At 49.4% G+C, this 27,752-nt stretch overlaps 1 protein-coding gene and 1 long non-coding RNA gene across 2 annotated transcripts in view; one reads left to right on the forward strand and one right to left on the reverse strand.

Annotated features, from left to right (window-relative positions):
- Nucleotides 1-517: 517 nt before the first annotated feature.
- trim45 (tripartite motif containing 45) overlaps nt 518-27,752 on the forward strand; it is a 58,023-nt gene continuing 30,788 nt past the window's right edge. Inside the window, 6 exon segments of the mRNA XM_061842312.1 lie at nt 518-661; nt 11,150-11,321; nt 11,323-11,631; nt 15,546-15,836; nt 15,898-16,043; nt 26,816-27,132. Coding sequence (XP_061698296.1) covers nt 645-661; nt 11,150-11,321; nt 11,323-11,631; nt 15,546-15,836; nt 15,898-16,043; nt 26,816-27,132 — 1,252 coding nt within the window. The 5' untranslated portion in view covers nt 518-644.
- Nucleotides 11,630-27,752, reverse strand: part of LOC133512564 (uncharacterized) — a 30,195-nt gene continuing 14,072 nt past the window's right edge. Inside the window, exons 2-4 of the long non-coding RNA XR_009798211.1 lie at nt 26,903-27,117; nt 15,573-15,806; nt 11,630-15,047 (exon numbers count right to left, since the gene is read on the reverse strand). This is a non-coding gene — a long non-coding RNA (uncharacterized LOC133512564). The remainder of the gene's footprint in view (nt 15,048-15,572; nt 15,807-26,902; nt 27,118-27,752) is intronic.

Genomic DNA, 27,752 nt, shown 5'->3' on the forward strand with positions numbered 1-27,752 from the left:
CAGAGCAGACTTCGATGGTTGGGATATGTCCAGAGGCGAGAGAGTGAGTATATTGGTAGAAGGGTGCTGAGGATGGAGCTGCCAGGCAAAAGAGTGTGAGGAAGACCAAGGAGAAAGTTGATGGATGTCGTGAGGGAAGACATGAGGGCAGTTGGTGTTAGAGAGGAAGATGTACGAGATAGGCGAAGATGGAAAAAGACAGGACAAGCCAAAAGGAAAAGAAGAATATTTGTGCTTTACAATTGGAATCTGAACTGCTTACATTCATGAAACATTAAAAATAATGTCGGATAATATAAAGTATTAATATACTTGTAAAGTATAAGGAGATTTGTTCTTTTGGAAGTTTGACACAAACAGTTCATGTAGCCCTTCATATGATCGGTGCTCACGAAGTCACCCTCAGGCTCAAAAAGTTTGGTGAAACCTGGTCCAAATAGACAAGCGATTAAGTTATTAGCACCCAACATTTTTTGTGTATGTGATTCAACAGCCTGAAAGGAAAACATTTGCCTTGTTGAGACAAAGGACAAAAAGCTCAGAAGAATCCTGCAGTTGCTCTCAAACAACTGGAGGGACAAGATATAAGGCAACACAAGGCACAGAGAGATTCATCAGCATCAACCAAAAAATGGGGAGAACAAATGAGGAATGAGAGGAGGTAACATTTGGACTTTCATCACATTTCTTATTTTGAGAGTTTGCCGCAAACAGGTCATTGTCGCCGTACATACATTCGGTGCTCACAATTCTAAATTCTAAAAAATTAAATTCCATCTCAATTATATGCAAGGAAGAGTGAACCAAAATATCACCAGAAAGATGTAAAACACACTTTGCTTGGTATCGAAAATGCTTGATTTCAAGTGTTCCTGCTGAAGATGGCACAAGCAATTATTATGGTGGCTAAGTATTACTTATTACTTTATGTAACACAGTGGCACAACTGGTTAAAGCATTGGCTACATAATTCTGAGCTCCTACTCAATTGATACAAATGACTGATTCAAACCCATTCTCCTCTGACTATATGGGAGGTAATGTAAATAGCACACCAGATATGTTTAAGCCTGACGAGTGTAGTCAGAGTGGAGCTGTCGATATCCAGCTCTATTTGCCCTGGGCTATGCTCAAAGGTAGCTAAGAGGCGCTGAAAAGGAAGATGAACCAAAGGAAAGCAACCCCAGTTGCAACCAGGCCAATATGACTACACCACACCTTAGAAAGACGTATGCCGTTTGGACTCTGCAATGTTCCAGCGACATTCCAATGGCTGATGGACCGCGTGCTGGCTGGCATTAGTTGGAGACCTGCATGATCTACTTGGACAACATCATCGTACTGCGCCAGAGACGTGCCAGTGATGCTTCAGTGGTTGGGTCAGGTATTTGACTGACTCCAACAAACAAACTTGAAATTGAAACCGGCCAAATGGTGCCTATTTCGCTGCCAAGTTGCATATCCGGGTCGCAACATGGCACCCCAGCTGCCCGGCTGCCCCGTCACGTGCGCTCTGCGGATTTTGTGTTTGTTCGTCATGACGCCCACCGTGGACCTCTCCGCACCCCATACGACGGGCCGTTCAAGGTCCTGGAGCACGGGGATAAGAGCCTGCTCGTGGACATTGGCAGCAGACCCGAGACTGTTTCCGCGGACAGGGTCAAACCCGCGCACCTGGACATTGCCCAGCCTTTGGGGTTCGCCCTCCCCCCGCGCCAGGGTCGTCCCCCTTTGCCCTGTGCCCCTGCGCCTGCCAGGGTGCCCTTGACCCCGGCTGAGCCCTTGTCCCGTGACTCAATGGTCAGTGCGGCCCCGCACCCCTCGGCCCTTACAGTGCACACCCGCCGGGGTCGGGTCATCATCCCTCCACGGCACAAGGATTTTGACTATGGGTGAATTCTGGGGGGGCTTGTGTGGTGTTTACATAATTCACCCGCGGGACCTCGAGTTGGGGTGCGGGGTTCCGCACGGACTGTTTTTGTTGTTGTGCTTCCGGAGTAAAAGGTTAACAGAGTTCCCGCCGTTATGTGAGTAGTTTTTTGATGTCGAACAATAAAGCAAGTTCTGTTCCTGTGTCCGACTCCTTTTCTCCGGCGCTACACCTATAGTGTCAGAGCATGGTGTGCCCATAGTGAAAAAAGTCAGAATGTGCCACCCACCAACATCGATCCAGGAAGACTGATGCTTCACCAGCCTGGCTTTGTACTATCGTCAATTCGTACAAGACTTTGCCTTGATAGCTGAACCGCTGCATAACAGAGACAAATCCTCATTTCCAGTGACATTCGGTGCACCAAGCCGCTTTTGATGAACTTAGGTGTCACCTCATTTTAGCCCCTGTCCTTGGTTATCCACTTGACCATGGCAACATGATGTTGGACATTGACGCAAGTGATACAGGCTTCAATGCTGTGCTCTCACAAACGCAGCATGGCATAGAGTGTGTGCTAGCATACAGCAGTTGCAAGCTGACAAAAACTGAACGGAACGACTGCACCACGAGATGAGAACTGCCTGCCATTTTTGATTTCATATTTCACTTTTGAGAGTATCCCCTTGGACGTCCTTTCAAAGTGAAGACTGATCACAGCAGCCTGCGCTGGTGCACGAAAATGAAAGAGCCGGATGGACAACAAGCTTGATGGCTTGAGAAACTTGCCAAGTACGACTTTGAGATTGTCCACCGTCCAGGTCAGGTGCGCACCAACGCTAATAGCCTCTCCAGATGACACTGCCGGTCGTCATTCCCCGGCAAAATGCACGTTATATCCGCGCTAACTGGCGGCATCACTCATCTGTGTCAATTGAACTCTGATTGCAGGTCTTTGTTCCCGAGTCCAGTGGGTATGGAAGGGCAGCCGGCTCATATGGGTGGAGGAACTGCCAGCTATTGGCTACTGTGTCCAGTGGGCATGCGTCAAAGCACCTCCTCACCTGACACAAAGACTTTAAACCAAAACATTCTGACTGATATACACACAGTAAAACTGATTGGAAAAATTACCGACACTGCTTCTTTGTTTTCTCTCTGGACCATAGGGGAGCTGAGCCAAGCCCAGGGTGCAGTTGCTGATATTTCACTGATACGCGTCTGGATGAAAGCGAGTAACAAGCACCCTCCATAGACTATTGTTTCGCCACACAGTCCAGCTGTTTAAACAAACTGGTCTCAGTGGAAACGGCTGTACCTTTGGCATGTGGTTCTGTTCCATCACTTTTACTGCCTTGACGACACTGAGATTTACCCACAAATTGTGCTTCGACACAAGCTACGACCAAAGCTAATGAGCCAGATTCATGAAGGGCTTGTGGGTGGGCATTTCTGGCTAGACTAAGAACCTGATACCATTGGTACCACATGAGGGAAGATTTTGGTCTCTGGTGCCAAACTTGTTCCAACTGTGCGTCCAAAGCTCGCACCCATAAAAGACCACAAGATCCAATGGAACCCATTGCCCTGGACATTGAGGGACCGCTGAATGAGCCCCTCTTTGAGCCGTTACCTTATCGTGGTGGAGGGGTTTGTGTGTCCCGATGATCCTATGAGCTAAGTTGTCTGGGTCTTCACGCCTCTGGTAGGGTCATCCGTGGCAAAAGGGTCCTTTGTCCCAGACAAAGTAGGACTCCATAACCCCTGTGATGAATACAAATATTGGAGCACGGTTTTCCTTACCCAGACGCGGGTCACCAGAGCCCCCGTCTGGAGCCAGGCCTGGAGGCAGGGCTGGAAGCTGAGTATCTGGTGGCCGGGCCTGCACACATGGGGCTCGATCGGGCACAGCCCAAAAGGGTAACATCGGTCCCCCTTCTCATGGGCTCACCACCTGTGAGAGGGGCCATAGGAGTCAAGTGCGATGTGAGCTGGACGTTAGCTAAAGGCAAGGACGTTGGCGAGCCAATCCCTGGCTACAGAAACTAACTCTATGGATATCGAATGTCACCTCCCTGGTAGGGAAAGAGCCCGAGCTGGTGCATGAGGTCAAGAAGTTCCGACTAGATAACATCGGACTCGCCTCTACGCACCACTTGGGCTCTGGTACCAGTCCTCTTGAAAGGGGTTGGACTCTGTTCCACTCTGGAGTTGCCCACGACGAGCAGGTCTGGGTATAATTGAAGAGTTCAGATGCAAAAGCAGATATACCCATTGTTGTTGTTTCTGTAGATTCTTTGATTGATATAATACTGTATATATTATATATGAGTAATATAATATATATGCTTTTGCATCTGAATTCTTCACTGATTTCCCCCTGCCTCTGGACTTGTATGTTGGGGTTCACCCCAGTGGATGAGAGGGTAGCCTCCCTCTGCCTTCGGGTGGGGCGACGGGTCCTGATTGTTGTTTGTTCCTATGCACCAAAGAGCAGTTCAGAGTACCCACCCTTTTTGAAGTCCTTTGAGGAAGTGGTGGATGGTGCTCCCTCTGGGGACTCCATGATTCTGCTGGGGGACTTTAATGCCCAGGTGGGCAATGACAGTGACCACGACACCCGAGGTTGAGGTTCGATGATCGACTTTGTGGTTGTGTCATCGGACGTGTGACTGTATGTCTTGGATACATGGGTGAAGAGAGGGACAGGGATGTCAACTGATCACCACCTGGTAGTGAATTGGCTTCGGTGATGGGGGAAGATGCCGGTCTAACGTGGCACTTTTACTGCCTTGGCGACACAGAGTTTTACCCACAAATCGTTCTTCGACGCAAGCTATGACCAAAGGCAGATGCATGAAGGGCTTGTGGGTGGGGATTTCGGAATAGAGCGGACTCTAGCCAGACTAGGAACTTGATACTACTGGTACCACGAGGGAAGATTTTAGTCTCTGATGTCGAACTTGTTCCAGCTGTGTGTCCAGAGCTCACCCCCACAAAAGACCACAAGCTCCAATGGAATCTGTTCCTAATGGAACCTATCGCCCTGGACATTAAGGGACCGCTGAATGAGCCCCTCCTCCAGCCCTCACCTTATCGTGTTGGAGGGGTTTGTGCGTCCCAATGATCCGATGAGCTATGTTGTCTGGGTCTTCACACCCCTGGTAGGGTCACCCATGGTAAAAAGGTCCTAAGTCCCAGACAAAGTACGACTCCATAACCTCCATGATGAATGCAAATATTGGATCTCGGTTTCCTTTCCCCGGACGCCGGTCACCAGGCCCCAAAGAGCCAGGCCTGGAGGTGGGGCTCGAAGGCAAGTGCCTGGTGGCCAGGCCTCCACACATCAGTCACATAATAGGGTGAATTATTCAGTATAAGGACTTCTAATACAGAGAGACGCTTACATTTGTTTTCTTTTTCTCACAGCTCTTTCACACACTTTTGCCATCTGTGCACAAGCTTCCATATTCCCTCAAAATAAAAATCTTAAGACTGATGTCTCAGCCAGTCGCTCACAACACTTTTGATTTCATTGTCACTTTCAGACTTCGTGGTTCTCGTGAACACTTTCAAGGGACCAAACAGGTGAACAGGCCCCTCCCTCTATGTCTATCTATCTATCTATCTATCTATCTATCTATCTATCTATCTATCTATCTATCTATCTATCTCTCTCTCTCTCTCCTCTCTCTCTCTCTCTCTCTCTCTCTCTCTCTCCTCTCTCTCTCTCTCTCTCTCTCTCTCTCTCTCTCTCTCTCTCTCTCTCTCTCTATCTATCTATCTATCTATCTATCTATCTATCTATCTTTCTATCTTTCTATATGTATGTGTGTGTGTGTGTGTGTGTATGTATGTATATATCTTTGTATATATATAATAATATCATGTAATAATGTATTTTGTGCAATATTTACGGTGTAAATTGTCATGCTCCTGGATTCCAGCCAGGGCTGGGCGTGGCCAGCTAATCTGAAGGTGCACACCTGCACCTCATGACCTTTGATTAAGACCCAGTACATATAGGACCCGGGGGACGACTATTACTCTGCTAGATCGTTGCCTCTCATGCCTCGTTCCCGCACTACCGTACTCCTGACGTCTACCTCCCGTGTACCGACCAACGCCTGTCTCCCGACCTACCCCGTAAGCCTGCCGTTACTGATCTTGCTGCTTGTTTGGACTGACTCCCTGGTAACCGACATTGGAACGAATAAAGGCTTATTCCGCACTGCTTACCTCTCACCTGAGTCCTGCATTTGGGTCCTACCTCTCGTTCAGATGGGACGTGACAGAACGATCTAGCCAAGAACATGGACCCAGCCGACTCTGAAGCCATTCGCCGTGCGCTGCAAGTGCAGGGCAAACGCCTGGGTGAGCAAGAGGCTGCTCTCCAGGGTATGACTCACGAGATCCAGGAGCAACCGTGGCTAGCCTCCCAAGCTAGCGCGGCCGCTCCTGTGCCTCCCCGTGCCACCATCACTCCGCTCTCTCGACCAGAGCGGTTCTCAGGCGACTCCGGTAACGTCAAGCCCTTCCTGGCGCAGTGCGATCTCCACTTTGAGCTGCAAGCTTCCGCTTTTCCCACGGACCGCTCCCGGATCGCCTTCGTCATTTCCCACATGACAGGGAGGGCGGAGGCATGGGCCACCGCCGAGTGGAGCCGTAACTCGGAGACCTGCCGCTCATGGGCGAGCTTCGTCTGCGCGCTCACCCAGGTGTTCCAGTATGCGACTCCGGAACGCCAGGCGGCGTCGTCACTCATGACAATTCGCCAGGGGCGTCGTCGCGTGTCCAACTACGCCATCGAGTTCCGGATTCGGGCTGCCGAGAGCTGCTGGAATGAGGAAGCCCTCCATGACCCGTTTTACGAGGGACTGTCCCCACAGATCCGTGGTCACCTCGTGGCCATGGATCTTCCGCCTTCGCTTAACTCCCTCATCGCATTGGCCCTCAAGGTGGACCAGCGCCTCACCGTGCAGAGACAGATGGAGGGCCTGAGGGAGGAGGAGAGGGAGAGTCGCAGTCCGGTTGTTTCCGCTTCCCGGCCACCCGTGTTGTCAGCTTCACCGGAAGCCATGCAAGCGGAGGGGCTTGGCAGCTCAGCGGAGGAGCGCTTACGTCGGCGACGAGAGGGACGCTGTTTTTACTGCGGGCGTTTGGGACACTTGATCGGCCGTTGCCCGACTCGACCAGGGCATTCTGACATCAGGATCGCTACTCCGGTGAGTGTGCGGTACACCGCGACGGGGTCAGGGAGGTCCCTTCTTCACCTCACCTTGGGAACGGACTCCCGTTCATGCTCTGTGACGGCTTTCATAGATTCTGGGTCGGAAGAAAACCTGATAAATCCCCGCGTGGTCGAAGAGCTGAGGGCAGCAACCTTCCCCACGCAACGGTTTCGTCACGCCTATGCCGCCAACGGCAAGTTCCTTTGTCGGGTTACACATCGCACTCAGACGCTACGTATGAGCTTTCCAGACACTCACTCGGAGCGTATTAGCTTCCATGTCTTCAACGCACGTAGTAGCGACATAATCTTGGGCAGCCCGTGGCTCAAATAACATAATCCGCACATAGATTGGGCCACGGGTCAGATCAAGACTTGGGGAGAGGACTGTCTCAGTTGCTGTGTCGCTGTCCGGAGAGACAGGGGTATTCAAGTTGCGCCGGTTCGGCTAACAGAACTTAGTACCGCCCTGGACCTGACCGCAGTGCCCTCCTGCTACCATGACCTACGGGAGGTCTTCTCTGAATCTAAAGCAAAGTCTCTGCCGCCACATCGGTCATACGACTGCGCGATTGAACTCCTGCCAGGCACCTCTCCTCCCAGAGGGAAACTGTTCTCTTTAACCGGACCAGAGCATCAAGCCATGAGGGACTACATCGAGGACTCGCTGGCAGCCGGACTCATTCGCCCCTCATCCTCACCAGCCGGTGCGGGGTTTTTTTTTGTCAAGAAGAAGGACTCCACGCTGCGACCCTGCATCGACTACCGAGGCCTGAACGACATCACAGTCAAGAACAGGTACCCTTTGCCGCTTATCTCTACAGCATTCGAACTCCTCCAGGGAGCCCGGATCTTCACCAAGCTCGACTTGCGCAGCGCTTACCACCTGGTGCGGATTCGGGAAGGGGATGAGTGGAAGTCGGCGTTCAACACCCCCACAGGGCACTATGAGTATCTGGTGATGCCCTTCGGACTGACTAACGCTCCGGCCGTCTTTCAGAACTTTATTAACGACGTGCTTCGGGAGTTCCTGAACAGATCTGTCTTTGTTTATCTGGATGATATTCTCATCTTTTCAGCAGACCTAACCTCTCACATTCAACAAGTCAGAGAGGTGCTCCGGCGTCTGCAGCAGCACCAATTATACGTGAATATGGAGAAGTGTGAGTTCCATCGGGCATCCGTGTCCTTCTTGGGCTTCGTCCTGGCTGAGGGAGAGATACGGATGGATCCCGGGAAGGTTGACGCGGTGCTGCGGTGGCCTACCCCCACCGACAGGAGGGACGTACAGAGGTTTCTGGGATTTGCCAATTTCTATAGGAAATTCATAAGGAACTTCAGTCCCGTGGCCGCTCCTCTGCATTCGCTCACCTCGCCACATACCCTCTTCGACTGGTCCGGGACCTGCCAGGAGGCCTTCAGCAGGCTCAAGGCAAGTTTCACTACTGCGCCCGTTCTCATTATTCCGGACCCAGATAACCAGTTTGTGGTGGAGGTGGATGCATCGAATTCAGGAATCGGAGCAGTCTTGTCGCAGAGGAGTCCCAGGGATGGAAGGATCCACCCGTGCGCGTTCCTGTCTAGAAAGTTGACCCCGGCAGAGAGGAACTACGACGTGGGAGATAGGGAACTGCTGGCGGTCAAGAGCGCGTTGGAGGAGTGGCGGCACTGGCTGGAGGGCTCGCAAGTACCGTTCGTTGTCTTCACGGACCATAAGAACCTTGAATACCTGAAGTCGGTGAAGAGGTTGAACGCCCGTCAGGCCAGGTGGGCCCTATTTTTCACCCGCTTCCACTTTAAGGTGTGTTTCCGCCCAGGCTCCAAAAACGGCAAGCCGGATGCACTCTCGCGGATCCACGAGGGAGGGCGCACGGATTCAGACGCCGCTACTATCCTGCCAGCGGGGTGCTTCGTGGCCGGTTTCACCTGGGCGATCAAGTCGCGGGTGAAGGAGGCTCTGGGAGAGACATAGTCACCCACGGATTGTCCGTCGGGCCGCCTGTTCGTCATCCCATCTCTGCGGGGAGACGTCATCAACTGGGCCCATACCAACAAGACGGTCTGCCACCCGGGTATGGCGAAGACACGTTCAGTGGTCGAACAAAGGTTCTGGTGGCCTAACCTCAGCAAGGACGTAAGGGAGTTCGTCAACGCCTGCCCGGTGTGTGCTGCCAATAAGACTTCCCGCCTACGGCCTGTTGGTGAGTTGCAACCCCTGTCCATCCCCTTTCGTCCGTGGTCACACATCGCGCTGGACTTCGTCACCGGCCTGCCGCCTTCTCAAGGGAACACAGTGGTGCTGTCCATAGTGGACCGTTTTTCCAAAATGGTCCACTTCGTGCCGCTTCCGAAGATCCGGTCGGCCAAGCAGACAGCCCAGTTGGTATTAGACGAGGTCGTCCGTTACCACGGCCTACCCCAGGACATCGTTTCGGACAGGGGTCCGCAATTCAGCGCCCGTTTCTGGAAGGAGTTCTGCAACTTCATCAGCGCTTCAGCAAGTCGGACATCGGGTCAACACCCAGAGTCTAACGGCCAGACTGAGAGGATTAACCAGGAATTAGAGACCGGTCTTCGATGTCTGGCATCCAGGGACCAGAGCACGTGGAGCCAGCACATCAGGTGGGTGGAGTATGCCCACAATTCTCTACCCTCCGCTTCAACAGGTATGGCTCCACTCCATGTCGTGCATGGGTATCCTCCGTCCCTGTTTCCTCCACTGGTCACAGAATCCACAGTTCCGTCGGCCCTGGCCGTGGTGCGACGCTGCAAACGGACCTGGGAAGCAGCTCGGAGGACACTGCTGCGCATGAGCAGCGCCTACAAGGCCGTAGCAGACCGCAAGAGGAGGGCCGCACCAGAGCTCAGAGTGGGACAGCGAGTGTGGCTCTCCACCAAAGATCTCCCGCTGCGGACGGAATCCCGCAAACTTGCTCCCAGGTTCGTTGGCCCGTTCCCGGTTTCCAAAGTTATTAACCCGGTCGCCGTCTCGTTGAAACTGCCCAGGTCGATGAGGGTGCACCCTACGTTCCACGTCAGCAGACTTCGCCCGAATCGCACATCGTCGCTGGCTCCTCCGCTCAAGTCCCCCCCGCCCCCCCGCATGGTCGACGGTGGGTTGGTGTACACTGTGCGCCGGTTGCTGTCTTCCCGTCGCAGAGGAAGGGGGGTCCAGTACCTGGTGGACTGGGAGGGATATGGCCCGGAGGAGCGCTCTTGGATCCCCTCCCGCTTCGTCGTGGACCGCTCCCTCATCAGGGACTTTCACGCGGCTCACCCTGATGCTCCTGGGCCGTCCAGAGCCGGCCGTTGAGGGGGGGGTTCTGTCATGCTCCTGGATTCCAGCCAGGGCTGGGCGTGGCCAGCTAATCTGAAGGTGCACACCTGCACCTCATGACCTTTGATTAAGACCCAGTACATATAGGACCCGGGCGACGACTATTACTCTGCTAGATCGTTGCCTCTCATGCCTCGTTCCCGCACTACCGTACTCCTGACGTCTACCTCCCGTGTACCGACCAACGCCTGTCTCCCGACCTACCCCGTAAGCCTGCCGTTACTGATCTTGCTGCTTGTTTGGACTGACTCCCTGGTAACCGACATTGGAACCAATAAAGGCTTATTCCGCACTGCTTACCTCTCACCTGAGTCCTGCATTTGGGTCCACCCCCGAGTCTCGTCCGTGACATAAATATAGTCTAAGAAGTTTCAAAATTAATTTCTGCCAATGGAGGGGACAATTGTATGTACATGTTTGGAGTGATTATGCGGGTCCCTAAAAGTGTTTGGCCCGCCCTTGGTGGACCCCAGCGTCCTCCCATTGGCTCACCGATGACGATGTGTCGTATGTCCCACTGAAGCGTTGAACGCTCCACAGAGTGCATTCCGTTGGGATATGAGCTGATTATCTCGACTTTTACATTTGGACTGTATTTGTTTTTATGCTAAAGTTTGAGTCGTATGATTGTGAACAGAGAAAACTTTCACTTGAACCTCTGACAGCTTTTGAACAAAATTAGGACACAACTTCGTTTTGTTTTTTCTTTCAGCACCGAAGAAAACGATTATCCCGAACAACTGACGACAGCCTCGGGAATGGAAAAATCAAAAGTGTCGGTGAACCCCAGGGCGCTTTGTAGCGTTTGTAAACGCTTGTACCGGGACCCTAAAATCCTTCCATGCCTGCACATCTTCTGCCTGAACTGCATCAAATAGTTGGAGCCCATTCTCGGTGGGAGCTCGCCCAGGGGACGTCGTGGGGGACGGAGGAGCGACGACGAAAGAGGAGGGGAACGGGAAAGGCGCACATGCAAACATCACTGTGCTCTGCCCGGCCTGTGACTCCGAGGGGGACTTTCCGCCTTCTGGGACGAGCGAGTTGAGTACCGACCACCAGGCGCTGAACGAAGTGTTTCTGGAGACCTTGGCAAGCGACGGCCTGCTCGAATGTGACCTGTGTGGCGAAGGAGCCGCTGAGAACTGCTGCCAAGTCTGCTGTGTCAACTTGTGCCAGTTCTGTTTACAAGCGCACTGGTATTTCTCTTCTTCTCTTCCACGATTTATTTTGCCTTTACTTTCTTCTTCAGCTGTTGTCTTCAGGGGTAACTTCTACAAAGCTGCAACTTCTGGGTGTAAATCTGTGTATTTTTCCTGCCTCTTTATGAACAGAGTAGATTGTCTTTTACGATTACGATATCTGTTAAGATGGTGTTGCTTTCCCAAATGTAGTTTCAAGAATTATTATACTGTTCAAAATCCATCTGGAAATTAGAACAATTCACTTGAAATTTGGAGACTCTTCCTCTACCACTCCTATTACTATTGGTACGACAAATTGACATTCATTTCTAATCAACGTCCATTCATCAGTTTTCTTCACCGCTTATCCTCACGAGGGTCGCGGGGAGTGCTGGAGCCTATCCCAGCTCTCAAGGGGCAGGAGGCGGGGTACACCCTGAACTTGTTGCCAGCCAATCGCTGGGCACACATAGAGACAAACAGCTGCACTCACAATCACACCTAGGGACAATTTAGAGTTTCCAATTAATTAATGTTAATGTTTTTGGGATGTGGGAGTAAACCGGAGTGCCCGGAGGAAACCCACACCGGCACGGGGAGAACATGCAAACTCCACACAGGCGGGTCCAGGATTGAACCCGGGACCTCAGAACTGTGAGGCCAATGGTTTACCAGCTGATCCACTGTGCCGCCCTACTAATCAAAATGTACATTAAATATTGTGAGTATCTGCACAGACACAGTGGAGCGACTGATTAGAGGGCCTGTCTCACAGTTCTGAGGACCAGCGTTCCAATTCCTTGCATGTGCAAAGTTTGCATGTTCTCCTCGTGCCTGCGTGGGTTTTCTCCAGGCGATTCGATTTCCTCCCTTATTGAAGACTCTAAATTCCACGTTGCTGTGAGTGAGTGTGAGTGTGAATGGTTATTTGTTGAGACGTGCCCTGTGATTGGCCCTCAGCCACTTCGGGGTGTACCTCGCTTCATATTCAAAGATAGTTGGTAAAGGCTCCAGCACTCCTGTGACCCTTGTGAAGATAAACGGTCAGACAATGGATGGATAGATGGATGAATAATACCTGCACAGGTTTACAACAATTCAAGTTTTAATAATCAAGGTAATTTATAATGTATTGTTAAATTAATACCTCTCCCACTAATCTAAATGAAATCTAAATTATATTAATACATTGTTATTTAAAAAAAACATTGTTGAACATTTGTTTACATTACCAGTATTTCCCATGCTTTGTTGAACCAAGGCATATTTATTTTGTGTTTGAAAAACCTACGGGCATCACCAAACAAAAATCCCATGAAGTATACTGTACAGAGAACTGTAACAGCATACATGCTTGGTTTAATACAAAGCTATTATTTTGTTGTATGAATGACAACAGGTGGAAGATTTATTTCATAGATTGGCAACGTCAATGATGGAGAGGGCCTTAATTTTTCATCACCAATACCTGGGGGCCATATATGATACTGTGTCCAGATGTATGACAAAAATGCCATTTTAAATATAGACAAAATATGTCCATTTGCAGTGACACATCTGTAAAGCGTTGGCCTCACAATTCTGAAGACTGGGATTCAATCTCAGCCGACCTATGTGGAGTTTGCATGTTCTCCCCATACCTTTTCTCCGGGCACTCCGGTTTCCTCCCACATCCCAAAAACATGCATTGAGTGGAGATTCAAAATTGTCCATAGGTGTGATTTTGAGTGCGACTGTTGTCTGTCTCCATGTGCCCTGCAATTGGCTGGCAACCAGTTCAGGGTGTACCTCGCTTCCTGCCTGTTGATAGCTGGGGTAGGCTCTAGCACTCCTGCGATTCTTGTGAGGATAAATTGCTCAGAAAAAGAATGGATGGAGGTACATGTGTCTGTTTTCTTTATTGGAGTAGGGTGCATCAGAGTATTTTCATATATTTCATGCGGAAATGCATCTAGAATACATCCCCTCTTCAACAGCAATGATTATAAAGCAATCAAGAATAGCCATACACTATTTTTTTCCAGTGCAAAGGGCTCTCTCACAAAAACATTACAATTCAAAGACAGCTAACCAACACTAATTGGAAGAACTCATTTTGTATTTTTTCCCACAAAATTAACTCATTCATTCATTCATTCACTCTTTTGCCTTTCCGAGGTCAGGTTGTTGGGTTAGCGGTTTAAGCAGAGAAGCCCAGACTTCTTCTCCCATCTGTGCCTAGAAATTCTGTCTGCAAAAGTATGAACAGAATCAGTGACAAAGGGAAGCCTTGGCGGAGTACAACTTTCACCGCAAATAAAAAACTCAAACATCAGTCGTACAGGGACCGAACAGTCCATATCAGGGGGTTTGGAACCTCATACGCTTGAAGCAACTCCCACAGGATTCCCAGAGGAACATGGTTGAAAGCCTTCTCCAAGTCTAAAAAACACATGTGGACTGGTTGGGCAAACTCCCATGCACCCTTGAGGACCCTACCGAGAGCGTAGAGCTGCTCCACCGTTCCCGGGGCAGGCACAAAACCAAAGAGAGGCAGAGTACATTACTCACTGTTTTCCTTGTGACAACAGTTCTTGCTAATTCCAGTTCTTTTTTTTAAGATTTCCAGAGGTGGTCCTATGCTCTTTGACAACATTCAGATTATTATGTGCACTCCTACGTCACAAATCTTGCTAAGACCACCTGATCAAGGCAAATATATGGTGGTATGATTGGCTTTATTTTTACGTATTAATGGACCCAACTGGGCTCAGTGGTACATTCAGAAGCTTAAATATGCACCTGTAACCAATGCCATCGTTGTTTTGCAACAGTTAGTTTACGATGGTCTTGAAACACCCGTTTGCTATTTCCCAACATGAGATGCGTCTTGACTCACACCTTAGGAGTGTGATCATTTTGTACTCCATCAATTATGACTGAACCCCGATATTCATTTGCACTTACTAGGGGATGAATTGCTGTTTAATCAGATTTTGGCTGTTGCCTTGGCTTTACATGCCTTTTTGCATTTCCCTTATTATTTAATTCACTGGATATGCTCAGATCTATATATTTTTGTAATAATAATCATCAGTAGTGTAGGGATTGGACCCTAGGTGTGTTCATGAGTCGAGGAAGATATGACCAATGATTAGAAAAACTTAACAGCAGATGGATTTATTACAAAGGAATGTGCAGTACAGACGTCCAGGTCTTTTCTAGGTATCTGCCGCAAACGAGACGTGTCTCTTCTGGCAGGATAGCCAAAGAAGAAGACAAAAGGTGCCCAGTAACACAAGGTTTTTATATGTATGGGTCCATGATAAAAGTGGCTGCCCACCCCCCCCAGTCTGGTCCTGGGCCGGGATGGTAACTTTCCGTTCCTTATCTGGTGTCGTTCGTCTCCACGGCAACGCCTGGGAGAGGAGTATGGCACCAGCTGGTTTTCTGCGTACAAAGATCAAGGACAACCACCGGCTTCAGAACACATCCTTGTCTGATTAGCAAATGGGCAACACTTTATCTGTTGGTTAAATGTAACAGGTCATATTTAAGCAAATATTGAAAGTGCAATAAAAGTAAAAAGTCTTCAGTAGGAAGACTGATCATTTTATTTTTCACAAAAATGATCAGTGATTATTTAATAAGGTAGGAACATATGAATATCGTGATGCAACACTTTATTTCTAGAAATCTCTAAGTGATCAGTTCTCCAACATTTCTAGATCATCATAATGTCAAAGTCCAAAATGTCCCTGGTGTGCTATTTTGAGGAAAGTTAGCTATTTATGTGATCTTCTTGGGCTACCTGGTGCCCATGGGCACCACCTCGGTGACACCAAAGTATAGATGAACGAAGATATAAAAATGTAATTGGATAGTTTCCTTCAGCTTACCAGAAGATCTCTTATGTCAGACTAATGTGTTCAGAATCGCTGTTCTACATTGATGCTGTCGCGTACAGCGTCTCACCCCATTCAGAGGTTGGAGGATCTCAAGTCTCAGGGTGGCCTCTGCTGCCCCGTTCTGTGTGCCCTCCATCCTGGCCAGGAGTTGCACCTCTTCTGCAAGCCCTGTGATCTGCCAGTGTGCCTGGAATGTGCCGCATCGCTGCACTCTGAGCACCGCTGCTGCCCTGCCCACGAAGTCATCGGCTGTCACAGAGACCGCATCAGGACGCTAGTCAACGTACGACTGAGACCTCATCTGCAAAGATTGGAACAAACATTGCAGAAGGTGTGACGAGTTGAAATTGGCACCTCCTCTTTCATTTGTAAACATTTACAACCTTCTCAAGGTGGAGGTTTCCCAGGACGCTTTGCAGACAAGAGTGGAGGCTACAGCCAGTGAGGTCAGGATATTTGCCCGAGGCTACGCCAGTGCAGTGGAAGCTCACTGCTTGACCTTGCTGCATCGCCTGGAGGAGCTTCATCTCCAACGCAGGTATGATACCAATATGGGTTGTTGGGGGGTTCATTAAAAAAGTTATTGGAGAATTTAATGTTTGAAAACATTTTAATCCATCCATCCACTTTCTTAGCCACTTATCCTCACAAGAGTCACAGAAGTGCTGGAGGCTCTCCCCGCTGTCATTGGGCAGGAGGCAGGGTACACCCTAAAACTAGTTGCCAGCCAATCACAGGGCACAAAGAGATGAAGAGCTACACTCACACATTACACCTAGGGGCAATGTAAAGTGTCCAATTAATGTTGCATGTTTTTGGGAAGTGGGAGGAAACAGGAGCACCCGGAGAAAACCCACGGAGCCACTAGGAGAACATGTAAACTTCACACAGTTGTGTAGTCCTGGGCTGATTCTTCACCTTTGTAAGGATCAGTGAGACCCCATGAGGTGACATCTTGAGATTGACCGTCATGTTTAGCTTCTTCCATTTTGTAATGATTGCTCCAACAGTTGACCTTTTTTGATCAAGCTGCTTGGCAATTTCTCCGTAGCCCTTCCAAGCCATTTGGAGTTGTACAATTTTGTCTCTGTTGTCTTTGGACAGCTCTTTGGTCTTGGCCATGTTACAAGTTTGAGTCTTACTGATTGTATGGGGTGGACAGGTGTGTTTATGCAGCCAACGATCTGATTCAGGATAATAGATGGCGTGGAGGTGGACTTTTGAAGGCGAACCAATAGGACTTATTTTCTTCACTGTATATCGTGTATCAGTCACTCACATTTGAAAAATTTACAGGTGTGGTCAGTCATGGCCACAAATATAAAGTTACGGGTGTGGTCCACCAATCATGCCCGCAGATAAAGTTGCAGGTGTGTTTAGGATTGGAATCTCAACACCTTAAAATAATTTACCGAGTTGTTTTACCCAAGTATGTGGTTGTTCCTTGATAACATAATCATAATTCATTGACATTGCACTCAGACAGACATTTTAAAAGAGGTCAATAGACATTCAACTTCAAAAATAAGTATTCATATAATCAAATTATTTTATTTCATCATGATGTATTGTTATAATCTAGCGTAATTTATGGTGGTATCTATTGTAAATTCCTTGATGAAAGATAGCAGTAGATAATAATTTCTTAGATCATGGAGAGGGGAAAAGTTTTCAATTTCAAGATAACGCGGTACCACAGGAGAAAACTAGTCTAATGTTAGAACTTAGATCAAGTCAAAGTAAATCATAATCTCATATTTATTACAGTTAGATGCTGAAACATTACCTGTGTTATATCCCAGAAATGTTTTCAGTGTACATGAATTTCCTTTGACATGGCTCATGATGTTGATGACTTTCAACGTAAATGTGCTCACAGTACGTGAAGCAGCTCGGAATATGTGCTTTTGGCATCACTTCGGAACATGCTCAGTTCGGTTAACTTGCATTTCCTGTTTCCGGGTGAATACTGATTGTTTAGAGGCAGGCTTCTTTTGTTACCAACGTTTATGAAATAAACTTGTAGATTAATGTCAAGGAGAACTTTCCCTCTAATTTTTTACGTGGCTGAGCAAACACACGAAGCCCGTGACCACCGCCTTTGACCACTGTGAGCAACATCAGACGTATGCACTGTGGTCAGATCGGCGTCATCCATTGAAGTTACTAGGCTCATTCAAAGATTCAGATTACAGCATTTACATTCCCATCAGAACATTTCTAAAAACAATTTTGGGTTTTTGCACACTTACAATGAAAATGTCGACAAACAAATAAATATATTGCTAACTAAACCAAGCCAACTATAAACTATAAATTTAAAATGTCGTTTGCAACTTTGTTTAATTTTTTTTTAACCCACAATGATATGCCTATCGGTTTTTCTTGTTGTAAAACTGAATTATTACTTGCAGAATGACTTGAACAATGCATGTCGAAAGCTGAATGATGCTCCCAAACAGTTTGAAGGTTAATGTTATGTTGCCTCCTATATTTAAAATACAGAAATAGCTTTTTGTGCACTGTATTTTCTGTGCTTTCATCCTTGATCAGGTTGTGCCAAGGTGGAATTTTAACATTATACACCATCTCATCCTGTACTTTCTACTTTGGCTTGGACGGTGTTTGTAATTATGAATGTACCCCTTTAAGAGCTGAAGAGGGGCGGAGTCAAGTAAACTACCAGGAGACCTTGTGCTTCCCTGTTTAAAAAAAAAAAAAAAGTCAGGTTGTGGTTCACTGCGCTGTATTGGTTTTCATGTGCACTGAGAATGTCTATATATTTCTACTCGTAAATAATTTTACGAGTGTGATTTTTCGTGCTCGACTGTGCAGATTTGGGAGTGCGATGGCGCGTGTGCACCCGTCAAATCACAGTGACTGGTGTATATTCTTCCCTGTAATATAGGAAAGCTATTCCAGTGTCTTAAATCAGATGACATTTATTCAGAAGTGCTGCATAGTTTAGATTTGTTAGCTCTTTGAGTTATGGCAAAATATTACAACCTAAATTTGTCATGTTTCCTATAAGAATGAGGTAATCTGGAATTTGTGCTGCAGCATTCCATGAGTTTCTAGTAATTGGGAGGAATGTTGATTTGGTCCAGTTGATAGGGTAATGTGATAACTGTGAAAACATTATTTTGAGACCCACTCAAGCCGTCACCTTATCGTGGTGGGGGGGGTTGTGTTTGCTGATGAGTCCTAAAAGCGAAGTTGTCTGGGGCTTCACACCCCTACGTCAGGGACCAGACCAAGTACAACTCCATTACCCCTACGATGGATACAAATATTGGATATTGGTTTTCGCTTGTCGTGCGATAGTCCACAAAAATAAATTACTGATACTGTTATTGATTAGTGCAGCAGAATGTGAGTGTCCCAACAATGGCACAAGGAAGAAAATGTTAAATTTGCTGATGAAGAATTTAATGACTTCATTATCACAGGGAAAACAACATTCGAATGCCTGCTAGTTTTGACTTGCATTGTTCAGGCATAAGGGGCACATGTGCACCTGGCACCAGGAAACCCTAGGTCGCAGTTCGATGATTGACTTTGTAGTCATGTCATCGGACCTGCGACCGCATGTCTTGGACACTTGAGTGATAGGGGGCGGTGCTGTCAACTGATCACCATCTGGTGATGATTTGGCTCTGGTGGTGGGGAAGATGCTGGTCTGACATGGCAGCCCAAAAGTATTTTGAGGGTCTGCTGAGAACAGCTGGCAGCCGTCAGAAGGAATTTCAATTCCCACCTCAGAAAGAACTTTGCCTACGTTCCAGTGGGGGCGCGGGACATTGAGTCCGAGTGGACGATGTTCCATGCCTCCATTGCTGAGGCGGCCGACCGAAGCTTTGTCCGTAAGGTAGTCGGTGCCTGTCGTGGCGGCAACCCCCGAACACGTTGGTGGACCTCAACAGTTCGGGATGCTATCAAGCTTAAGAAGGAGTCCTATTGGCCATTTTTGGCCTGTGGGACTTTCGAGGCACCTGATAGGAAGTGGCTGGCCAAGCGGAATGCAGCTTCGGTGGTCACAGGGGCAAAAACCCAGGTGTGGGAGTTCGGTCAAGGCATGGAAAACGACTTCAAGACGTCTTCAAGGAAATTCTGGCCTGGCTCCAGAGGGGGGCCCCGGTGACCCGCACTGGGCAAGGGAAACCGAGATCCAATTTTTGCACTCGTCATAGGGGTTTTGGAGTCTTACTTTGTCTGATCCCTCACCTCGGACCTTTTTGCCATGAGTGACCCTACCAGGAGCATGAACCTCCAGACAACTTAGCTCCTAGGATGATCAGGACACACAAAGCCCTCCACCACGATAAGGTGACAGCTCGAGAAGATGTGTGTATTAAATGCGCTCTACAGATAAATTTGCTTTGCTTTGCTTTACTTGATGTCACGATGCAGGGCTCAAGGGTGGACCCAAATGCACGACTCCAGAGACAGCAGACAGTACAGAGGAAACCTTTATTCGGTCCGAGGTCTGAGATCAGGTAGACAGTCCAAACAATCCGCAGTACCAGTACGGATGGGCTTACGAGGGTGGTCAGTGGACAGGCGTGGGTCGGTGCACGGAGATCAGAAGTCAGGAAAGCAGGAGTGTGGGAACGAGTCATCAAGAGCAACGATCTAGCAGAGTATTAGTCGTCCCCCGGATTCTATATGTACTGGGTCTAATCAGTGTTCATGAGGCGCAGGTGTGCACCTTCTGATTAGCTGGCCACGCCCAACCCGGGCTGGAATCCAGGAGCATGACAGTACCCCCCCCCCCCTCAACGGCCGGCTCTGGACGGCCCAGGAGCATCAGGGTGAGCCGCGTGAAAGTCCCTGATGAGGGAGCGGTCCACGACGAAGCGGGAGGGGATCCAAGAGCGCTCCTCCGGGCCATATCCCTCCCAGTCCACCAGGTACTGGACCCCCCTTCCTCTGCGCCGGGAAGACAGCAACCGGCGCACAGTGTACACCAACCCACCGTCGACCATTCGGGGGGGCGGGGGGGACTTGAGCGGAGGAGCCAGCGATGACGTGCGATTCGGGCGAAGTCTGCTGACGTGGAACGTAGGGTGCACCCTCATCGACCTGGGCAGTTTCAGCGAGACGGCGACCGGGTTAATAACCTTGGAAATCGGGAACGGGCCAACGAACCTGGGAGCAAGTTTGCGGGATTCCGTCTGCAGCAGGAGATCATTGATGGAGAGCCACACTCGCTGTCCCACTCTGAGCTCTGGTGCGGCCCTTCTCTTGCGGTCCGCTGCGGCCTTGTAGGCGCTGCTCATGCGCAGCAGTGTCCTCCGAGCTGCTTCCCAGGTGCGTTTGCAGCGTCGCACCACGGCCAGGGCTGACGGGACCGCGGAGTCTGTGACAAGTGGAGGAAACAGGGACGGAGGGTAGCCATGCACGACATGGAGGGGAGCCATACCTGTTGAGGCGGAGGGTAGAGAATTGTGGGCATACTCCACCCACTTGATGTGCTGGCTCCACGTGCTCTGGTCCCTGGATGCCAGATATCGAAGACCGGTCTCTAATTCCTGGTTAATCCTCTCAGTCTGGCCATTAGACTCTGATGTCCGACTAGCCGAAGCGCCGATGAGGTTGCAGAACTCCTTCCAGAAACGGGCGCTGAATTGCGGACCCCTGTCCGAAACGTTGCCTTGGGGTAGGCCGTGGTAACGGACGACCTCGTCTAATACCAACTGGGCTGTCTGCTTGGCCGACGGGATCTTCGGAAGCGGCACGAAGTGGACCATCTTGGAGAAACGGTCCACTATGGACAGCACCACTGTGTTCCCTTGTGAAGGCGGCAGGCCGGTGACGAAGTCCAGCGCGATGTGTGACCACGGACGAAAGGGGATGGACAGGGGTCGCAACTCATCAACAGGCTGTAGGCGGGAAGTCTTATTCGCAGCACACACCGGGCAGGCGTTGACAAACTCCCTTACGTCCTTGCTGAGGTTAGGCCACCAGAACCTTTGTTCGACCACTGAACGCGTCTTCGCCATACCCGGGTGGCAGACCGTCTTGTTGGTATGGGCCCAGTTGATGACGTCTCCCCGCAGAGATGGGATGACGAAAAGGCGGCCCGACGGACAATCCGCGGGTGGCGGCATCTCTCCCAGGGCCTCCTTCACCCGCGACTCGATCGCCCAGGTGAAACCGGACACGAAGCACACCGCTGGCAGGATAGTAGCGGCGTCTGAATCCGTGCGCCCTCCCTCGTGGATCCGCGAGAGTGCATCCGGCTTGCCGTTTTTGGAGCCTGGGCGGAAGGACACCTTAAAGCGGAAGCGGGTGAAAAATAGGGCCCACCTGGCCTGACGGGCGTTCAACCTCTTCGCAGACTTCAGGTAGTCAAGGTTCTTATGGTCCGTGAAGACAACAAACGGTACTTGTGAGCCTTCCAGCCAGTGCCGCCACTCCTCCAACGCGCTCTTGACCGCCAGCAGTTCCCAATCTCCCACGTCGTAGTTCCTCTCTGCCAGGGTCAACTTCCTAGACAGGAACGCGCACGGGTGGATCCTTCCATCCCTGGGACTCCTCTGCGACAAGACTGCTCCGATTCCTGAATTCAATGCATCCACCTCCACCACAAACTGGTTATCTGGGTCCGGAACAATGAGAACGGGCGCAGTAGTGAAACTTGCATTGAGCCTGCTGAAGGCCTCCTGGCAGGTCCCGGACCAGTCGAAGGTGGTATGTGGCGAGGTGAGCGAATGCAGAGGAGCGGCCACGGAACTGAAGTTCCTTATGAATTTCCTATAGAAATTGGCAAATCCCAAAAACCTCTGCACGTCCCTCCTGTTGGTGGGGGTAGGCCACCGCAGCACCGCGTCAACCTTCCCGGGGTCCATCCGTATCTCTCCCTCAGCCAGAACGAAGCCCAGGAAGGACACGGATGCCCGATGGAACTCACACTTATCCATATTCACGTACAATTGGTGCTGCTGCAGACGCCGGAGCACCTCTCTGACTTGTTGAATGTGAGAGGTTAGGTCTGCTGAAAAGATGAGAATGTCATCCAGGTATACAAAGACAGATCTGTTCAGGAACTCCCGAAGCACGTCGTTAATGAAGTTTTGAAAGACGGCCGGGGCGTTTGTCAGTCCAAAAGGCATCACAAGATACTCATAGTGCCCTGTGGGGGTGTTGAACGCCGTCTTCCACTCATCCCCTTCCCGAATCCGCACCAGATGATAAGCGCTGCGCAAGTCGAGCTTGGTGAAGATCCGGGCTCCCAGGAGGAGTTCGAATGCTGTAGCGATCAGCGGCAAAGGGTACCTGTTCTTGACTGTGATGTCGTTCAGTCCTCGGTAGTCAACGCAGGGTCGCAGCGTGCAGTCCTTCTTCTTGACAAAAAAAAACCCCGCACCGCCTGGTGAGGATGAGGGGCGAATGAGTCCAGTTGCCAGCGAGTCCTCGATGTAGTCCCTCATGGCTTGATGCTCTGGTCCTGTTAACGAGAACAGTTTCCCTCTGGGAGGAGAGGTGCCTGGCAGGAGTTCAATCGCGCAGTCGTATGACCGATGTGGCGGCAGAGACTTTGCCGTAGATTCAGAGAAGACCTCCCGTAGGTCATGGTAGCAGGAGGGCACCGCGGTCAGGTCCGGGGCAGTACTAGGTTCTGTTTGCCGAACTGGCGCGACTTGAATACCCCTGTCTTCCCGGACAGCGAAACAGCGACTGAGACAGTCCTCTCCCCAAGACTTGATCTGACCCGTGGTCCAATCTATGTGCGGATTATGTTCTTTGAGCCACGGGCTGCCCAAGATTATGTCGCTACTACGTGCGTTGAAGACATGGAAGCTAATACGCTCCGAGTGAGTGTCCGGAAAGCTCATACGTAGCGTCTGAGTGCGATGTGTAACCCGACAAAGGAACTTGCCGTTGGCGGCATAGGCGTGACGAAACCGTTGCGTGGGGAAGGTTGCTGCCCTCAGCTCTTCGACCACGCGGGGATTGATCAGGTTTGCTTCCGACCCAGAATCTATGAAAGCCGTCACAGTGCATGAACGGGAGTCCGTTCCCAAGGTGAGGTGAAGAAGGGACCTCCCTGACCCCGCCGCGGTGTACCGCACACTCACCGGAGTAGAGATCCTGATGTCAGAGTGCTCTGGTCGAGTCGGGCAGCGGGCGATCAAGTGTCCCAAACGCCCGCAGTAAAAACAGCGTCCCTCTCGTCGCCGACGTAAGCGCTCCTCCGCTGAGCCGCCAAGCCCCTCCACTTTCATGGATTCCAATGAAGCCGACAACACGGGTGGCCGGGAAGCGGAAGCAACCGGACTGCGACTCTCCCTCTCCTCCTCCCTCAGGCCCTCCATCTGTTTCTGCACGGTGAGGCGCTGGTCCACCTTGAGGGCCAATGCGATGAGGGAGTTAAGCGAAGGCGGAAGATCCATGGCAACGAGGTGGCCACGGATCTGTGGGGACAGTCCCTCGTAAAACGCGTCATGGAGGGCTTCCTCATTCCAACGGCTCTCGGCAGCCCGAATCCGGACCTCAATGGCGTAGTCGGACACGCGGCGACGTCCCTGGCGAATTGTCATGAGCAAGGATGCCGCCTGGCGTTCCGGAACCGCGTACTGGAACACCTGGGTGAGCGCGCAGACGAAGCTCGCCCATGAGCGGCAGGTCTCCGAGTTACGGCTCCACTCGGCGGTGGCCCATGCCTCCGCCCTCCCTGTCATGTGGGAAATGACGAAGGCGATCCGGGAGCGGTCCGTGGGAAGAGCGGACGCTTGCAGCTCAAAGTGGAGATCGCACTGCGCCAGGAAGGGCTTGACGTTACCGGAGTCGCCTGAGAACCGCTCTGGTCGAGAGAGCGGAGTGATGGCGGCACGGGGAGGCACAGGAGCGGCCGCGCTAGCTTGGGAGGCTAGCCACGGTTCCAGCTGGGCGCAGAGCTCCTGGATCTGGTGAGTCATACCCTGGAGAGCAGCCTCTTGCTCACCCAGGCGTTTGCCCTGCACTTGCAGCGCACGGCGAATGGCTTCAGAGTCGGCTGGGTCCATGTTCTGGCTAGATCGTTCTGTCACGATGTGGGGCTCAAGGGTGGACCCAAATGCACGACTCCAGAGACAGCAGACAGTACAGAGGAAACCTTTATTCGGTCCGAGGTCTGAGATCAGGTAGACAGTCCAAACAATCCGCAGTACCAGTACGGATGGGCTTACGAGGGTGGTCAGTGGACAGGCGTGGGTCGGTGCACGGAGATCAAAAGTCAGGAAAGCAGGAGTGCGGGAACGAGTCATCAAGAGCAACGATCTAGCAGAGTATTAGTCGTCCCCCGGGTCCTATATGTACTGGGTCTAATCAGTGTTCAGGAGGCGCAGGTGTGCACCTTCTGATTAGCTGGCCACGCCCAGCCCGGGCTGGAATCCAGCAGCATGACACTTGATCAGGATTTTTAGGAGCATTCTCTGATCAGGACAATAACAGATAATCAAAGTAATCATAAGATGGAGCATTGAGTCTATTATAATTATCTGTTCATTAACTGTTTATACTTATGTACTTAATTGCTCAAAAAAAAAAAAAAAAAAATATATATATATATATATATATATATATATATATATATATATATATATCCATCCATCCATTTTCGTAGCTGTTTATCCTCAAAATGGTCTTGGGAGTGCTGGAGCCTATCCCAGCTCTCATCGGGCAGAAGGCGGGGTACACCCTGAACTGGTTGCCAGCCAATTGCAGGGCACATCGAGACAGACAACACTCACAATCACATCTAGGGGCAATTTAGAGACTCCAACTAATGCATGTTTTTGGGATGTGGGAGGAAACCGAAGTGACAGACGAAAACTCACACAGGCAGGGAAAGAACATGCAAACTCCACACAGGCATAATAAATAATCCTATAATATCATATATAATATAATAATAATATCTATTTTTGCCAGTAAGGCATAGTGACAGATCAAATCATGTATTCTACTCAGTCAGGTCAAAAAAACATTATAACATGACAGAAAAAGCGGGTGCTAACTTACTGTAATTAAGTTACTTTATTACTGTATAATTAAAATATTTCTCCCACACCAAAACATTAGTTTATGATTCGACTTAACGCGGGGATATTAACCGTTCGTGCCAGCACTGGTTTGTTATATAATGTTGTGTTATCTGCTTCTGTGCCGTATCGTTTTAAAAGTACATTAGCATACCTCAAGCCAGCGTCGAATTAAAATCCTGTCCTGAGCAGGGTGACTACTATCATATTTTCCCCCATTTTCTTCGTATAATACAGTCGGAGGGGTCAACTCTTCATCCCTAACGAGTGTCTTTGGACACATTTGAGTTGACAAGATAAAGCTCAATGATCATAAAAAAAAATAATAATATGGTGGTATCGGAAAATGAGATTTTTTTGCAGTAGTCTGCAATCACGAAAGAGCAAAGATTTTGTAGTCTGATCCAGGCTTTACGTCTTGTCTGTCTCAGATGTGTTGTCTGTCCCATGTCATTGACATTTTGAAATAAATTTTACCAGCCATCAGATATTTATAGTACTACGTCAAAAGAAAAATAACTATATCACTCCTGCTATTAAAAAAAAGACTAGCTTTTGGATTCAGATATACTGTGCACGATGGTGACGTGAAGTAAATGTCTGTTGCAGAACCAATGAAGTCCTTGATTGGATCAGCGTGTTATGACAATAAAGCCAATCACCATAAAATTATTGGCCAACATCGAGCTCACCGATCAGATTGGTGTAGTCTAATGAATAGGGGCCACTCCAGAGGCAGTTAGTTATTTACCAATGGCTCAAAAATTTATTACTATTATTAGAAATGACTGTCATTTTGGTTTTCTTGAGCAAAAAACATAAAATCCACTGGTTAGTGAAATATTCATCCATCCACTTTCTGAGCTGCTTGTCCTTACAAGGGTTGGAGGAGTGCTAGAGGTTATCCAAACTATCTTCGGGCAGGATGCAGGGTACACCCTGAAGTGGTTGCCAGGCAATCGCAGGGCACATATCAACAAACAACCAGGATCTCACATTTAACGGCTTCAATTAACCTAGCATGGAGATTTTTGGGATTATGGCGGAAACCGCAGTGCCCAGAGAAAACCCACTTGGCCAGGATTTGAACTTGCTCCTTAGAACTGTGAGGCAGATGCTATTACTAATCGTCCACCGTGACGACTGTTAGTGAAATATGGACAATGAAAAAAAAGACCTTTCATGAAATCTTGGATGTTGATATGCTGTAAACAGTTTTGAGCGTTGGTATGCTGAATGACAGTTTGAATGCTGTTCATTTTTGAGTCATTCTATTGTTTGGCAGGAACCAACTGCATCTGCAGAGGGCGCAGCTGCATCAAGCACTTTTAGATATCCGGGGAAGTGTGGAATTTGCGGAGAGGCCACTGACCTGTGGTTCAGATGCTGAGATCCTTAGTGCAAAGAGTGTGACGTTGAGGAGGCTGAGCAGCCTGGTGGAGAGCAGCTGTGATGACCATTTGGCGGCGCTCATCCCCGATGATGGCACTGGTATTCGTTTTGATCCTCAGGGGCCGGCAGGAGAGGTGAGCGCCTACCCAATGGTGGACGTGATCTATTTTATGGATCTGGACCCCAGCAAGTGCACTATAGAAGGAGAAGGTGAGGAGTTAAGAACATGGAATGATGGCTAGTTCGTTTTTTGGACCTCATTCAGTGCTTCCATCTGTTACTTCAAATTCTGCAAATTGGTCATAAAATATAGTCAGATTGTTATCTAAATCACAAGAATAAACCAAAAGTCTGCTTAAACTGTCACACAAACAATTATATTTTTTGTGTTTATTTTTACCACAAGTAAACATTCACAAGGACAGGAAGTAAAAAATTGAGTTTACCCTTACATTTAATAACGGATTGACTATCCTTTGGTAGCATTAACCTCAACCAAAGATTTCCTGTAGTTGTAAATCAGATGTGCACAACGATGAATTTTGGACAGCCACAATGTTCCAATATACTAAAGCAGTATATGGATTACTTTGGTTGCGGTGAGATATGCAGGCTGATAAATTGCATAAAGAGAAAACACATTTTACTCGTCAGTTGAGCACTCTTTCTCAAGAGTAGATTTCTTTCTTTTCAAACAATTCAGCAGCTCAAAGGATTAGTCCCAAAATACATCCAATCATCATCAGCGATCAGCGGATGAGCAGTGGGTTAGAGTGAAGAATGAGAGAGAAGGATGCATGGATAAGGCAACTATTTGACAATTATATTTT

This window comes from Syngnathoides biaculeatus, chromosome 14 (genome assembly GCF_019802595.1).
Source record: "Syngnathoides biaculeatus isolate LvHL_M chromosome 14, ASM1980259v1, whole genome shotgun sequence".
NCBI classification, from domain to species: Eukaryota; Metazoa; Chordata; class Actinopteri; order Syngnathiformes; family Syngnathidae; genus Syngnathoides; species Syngnathoides biaculeatus.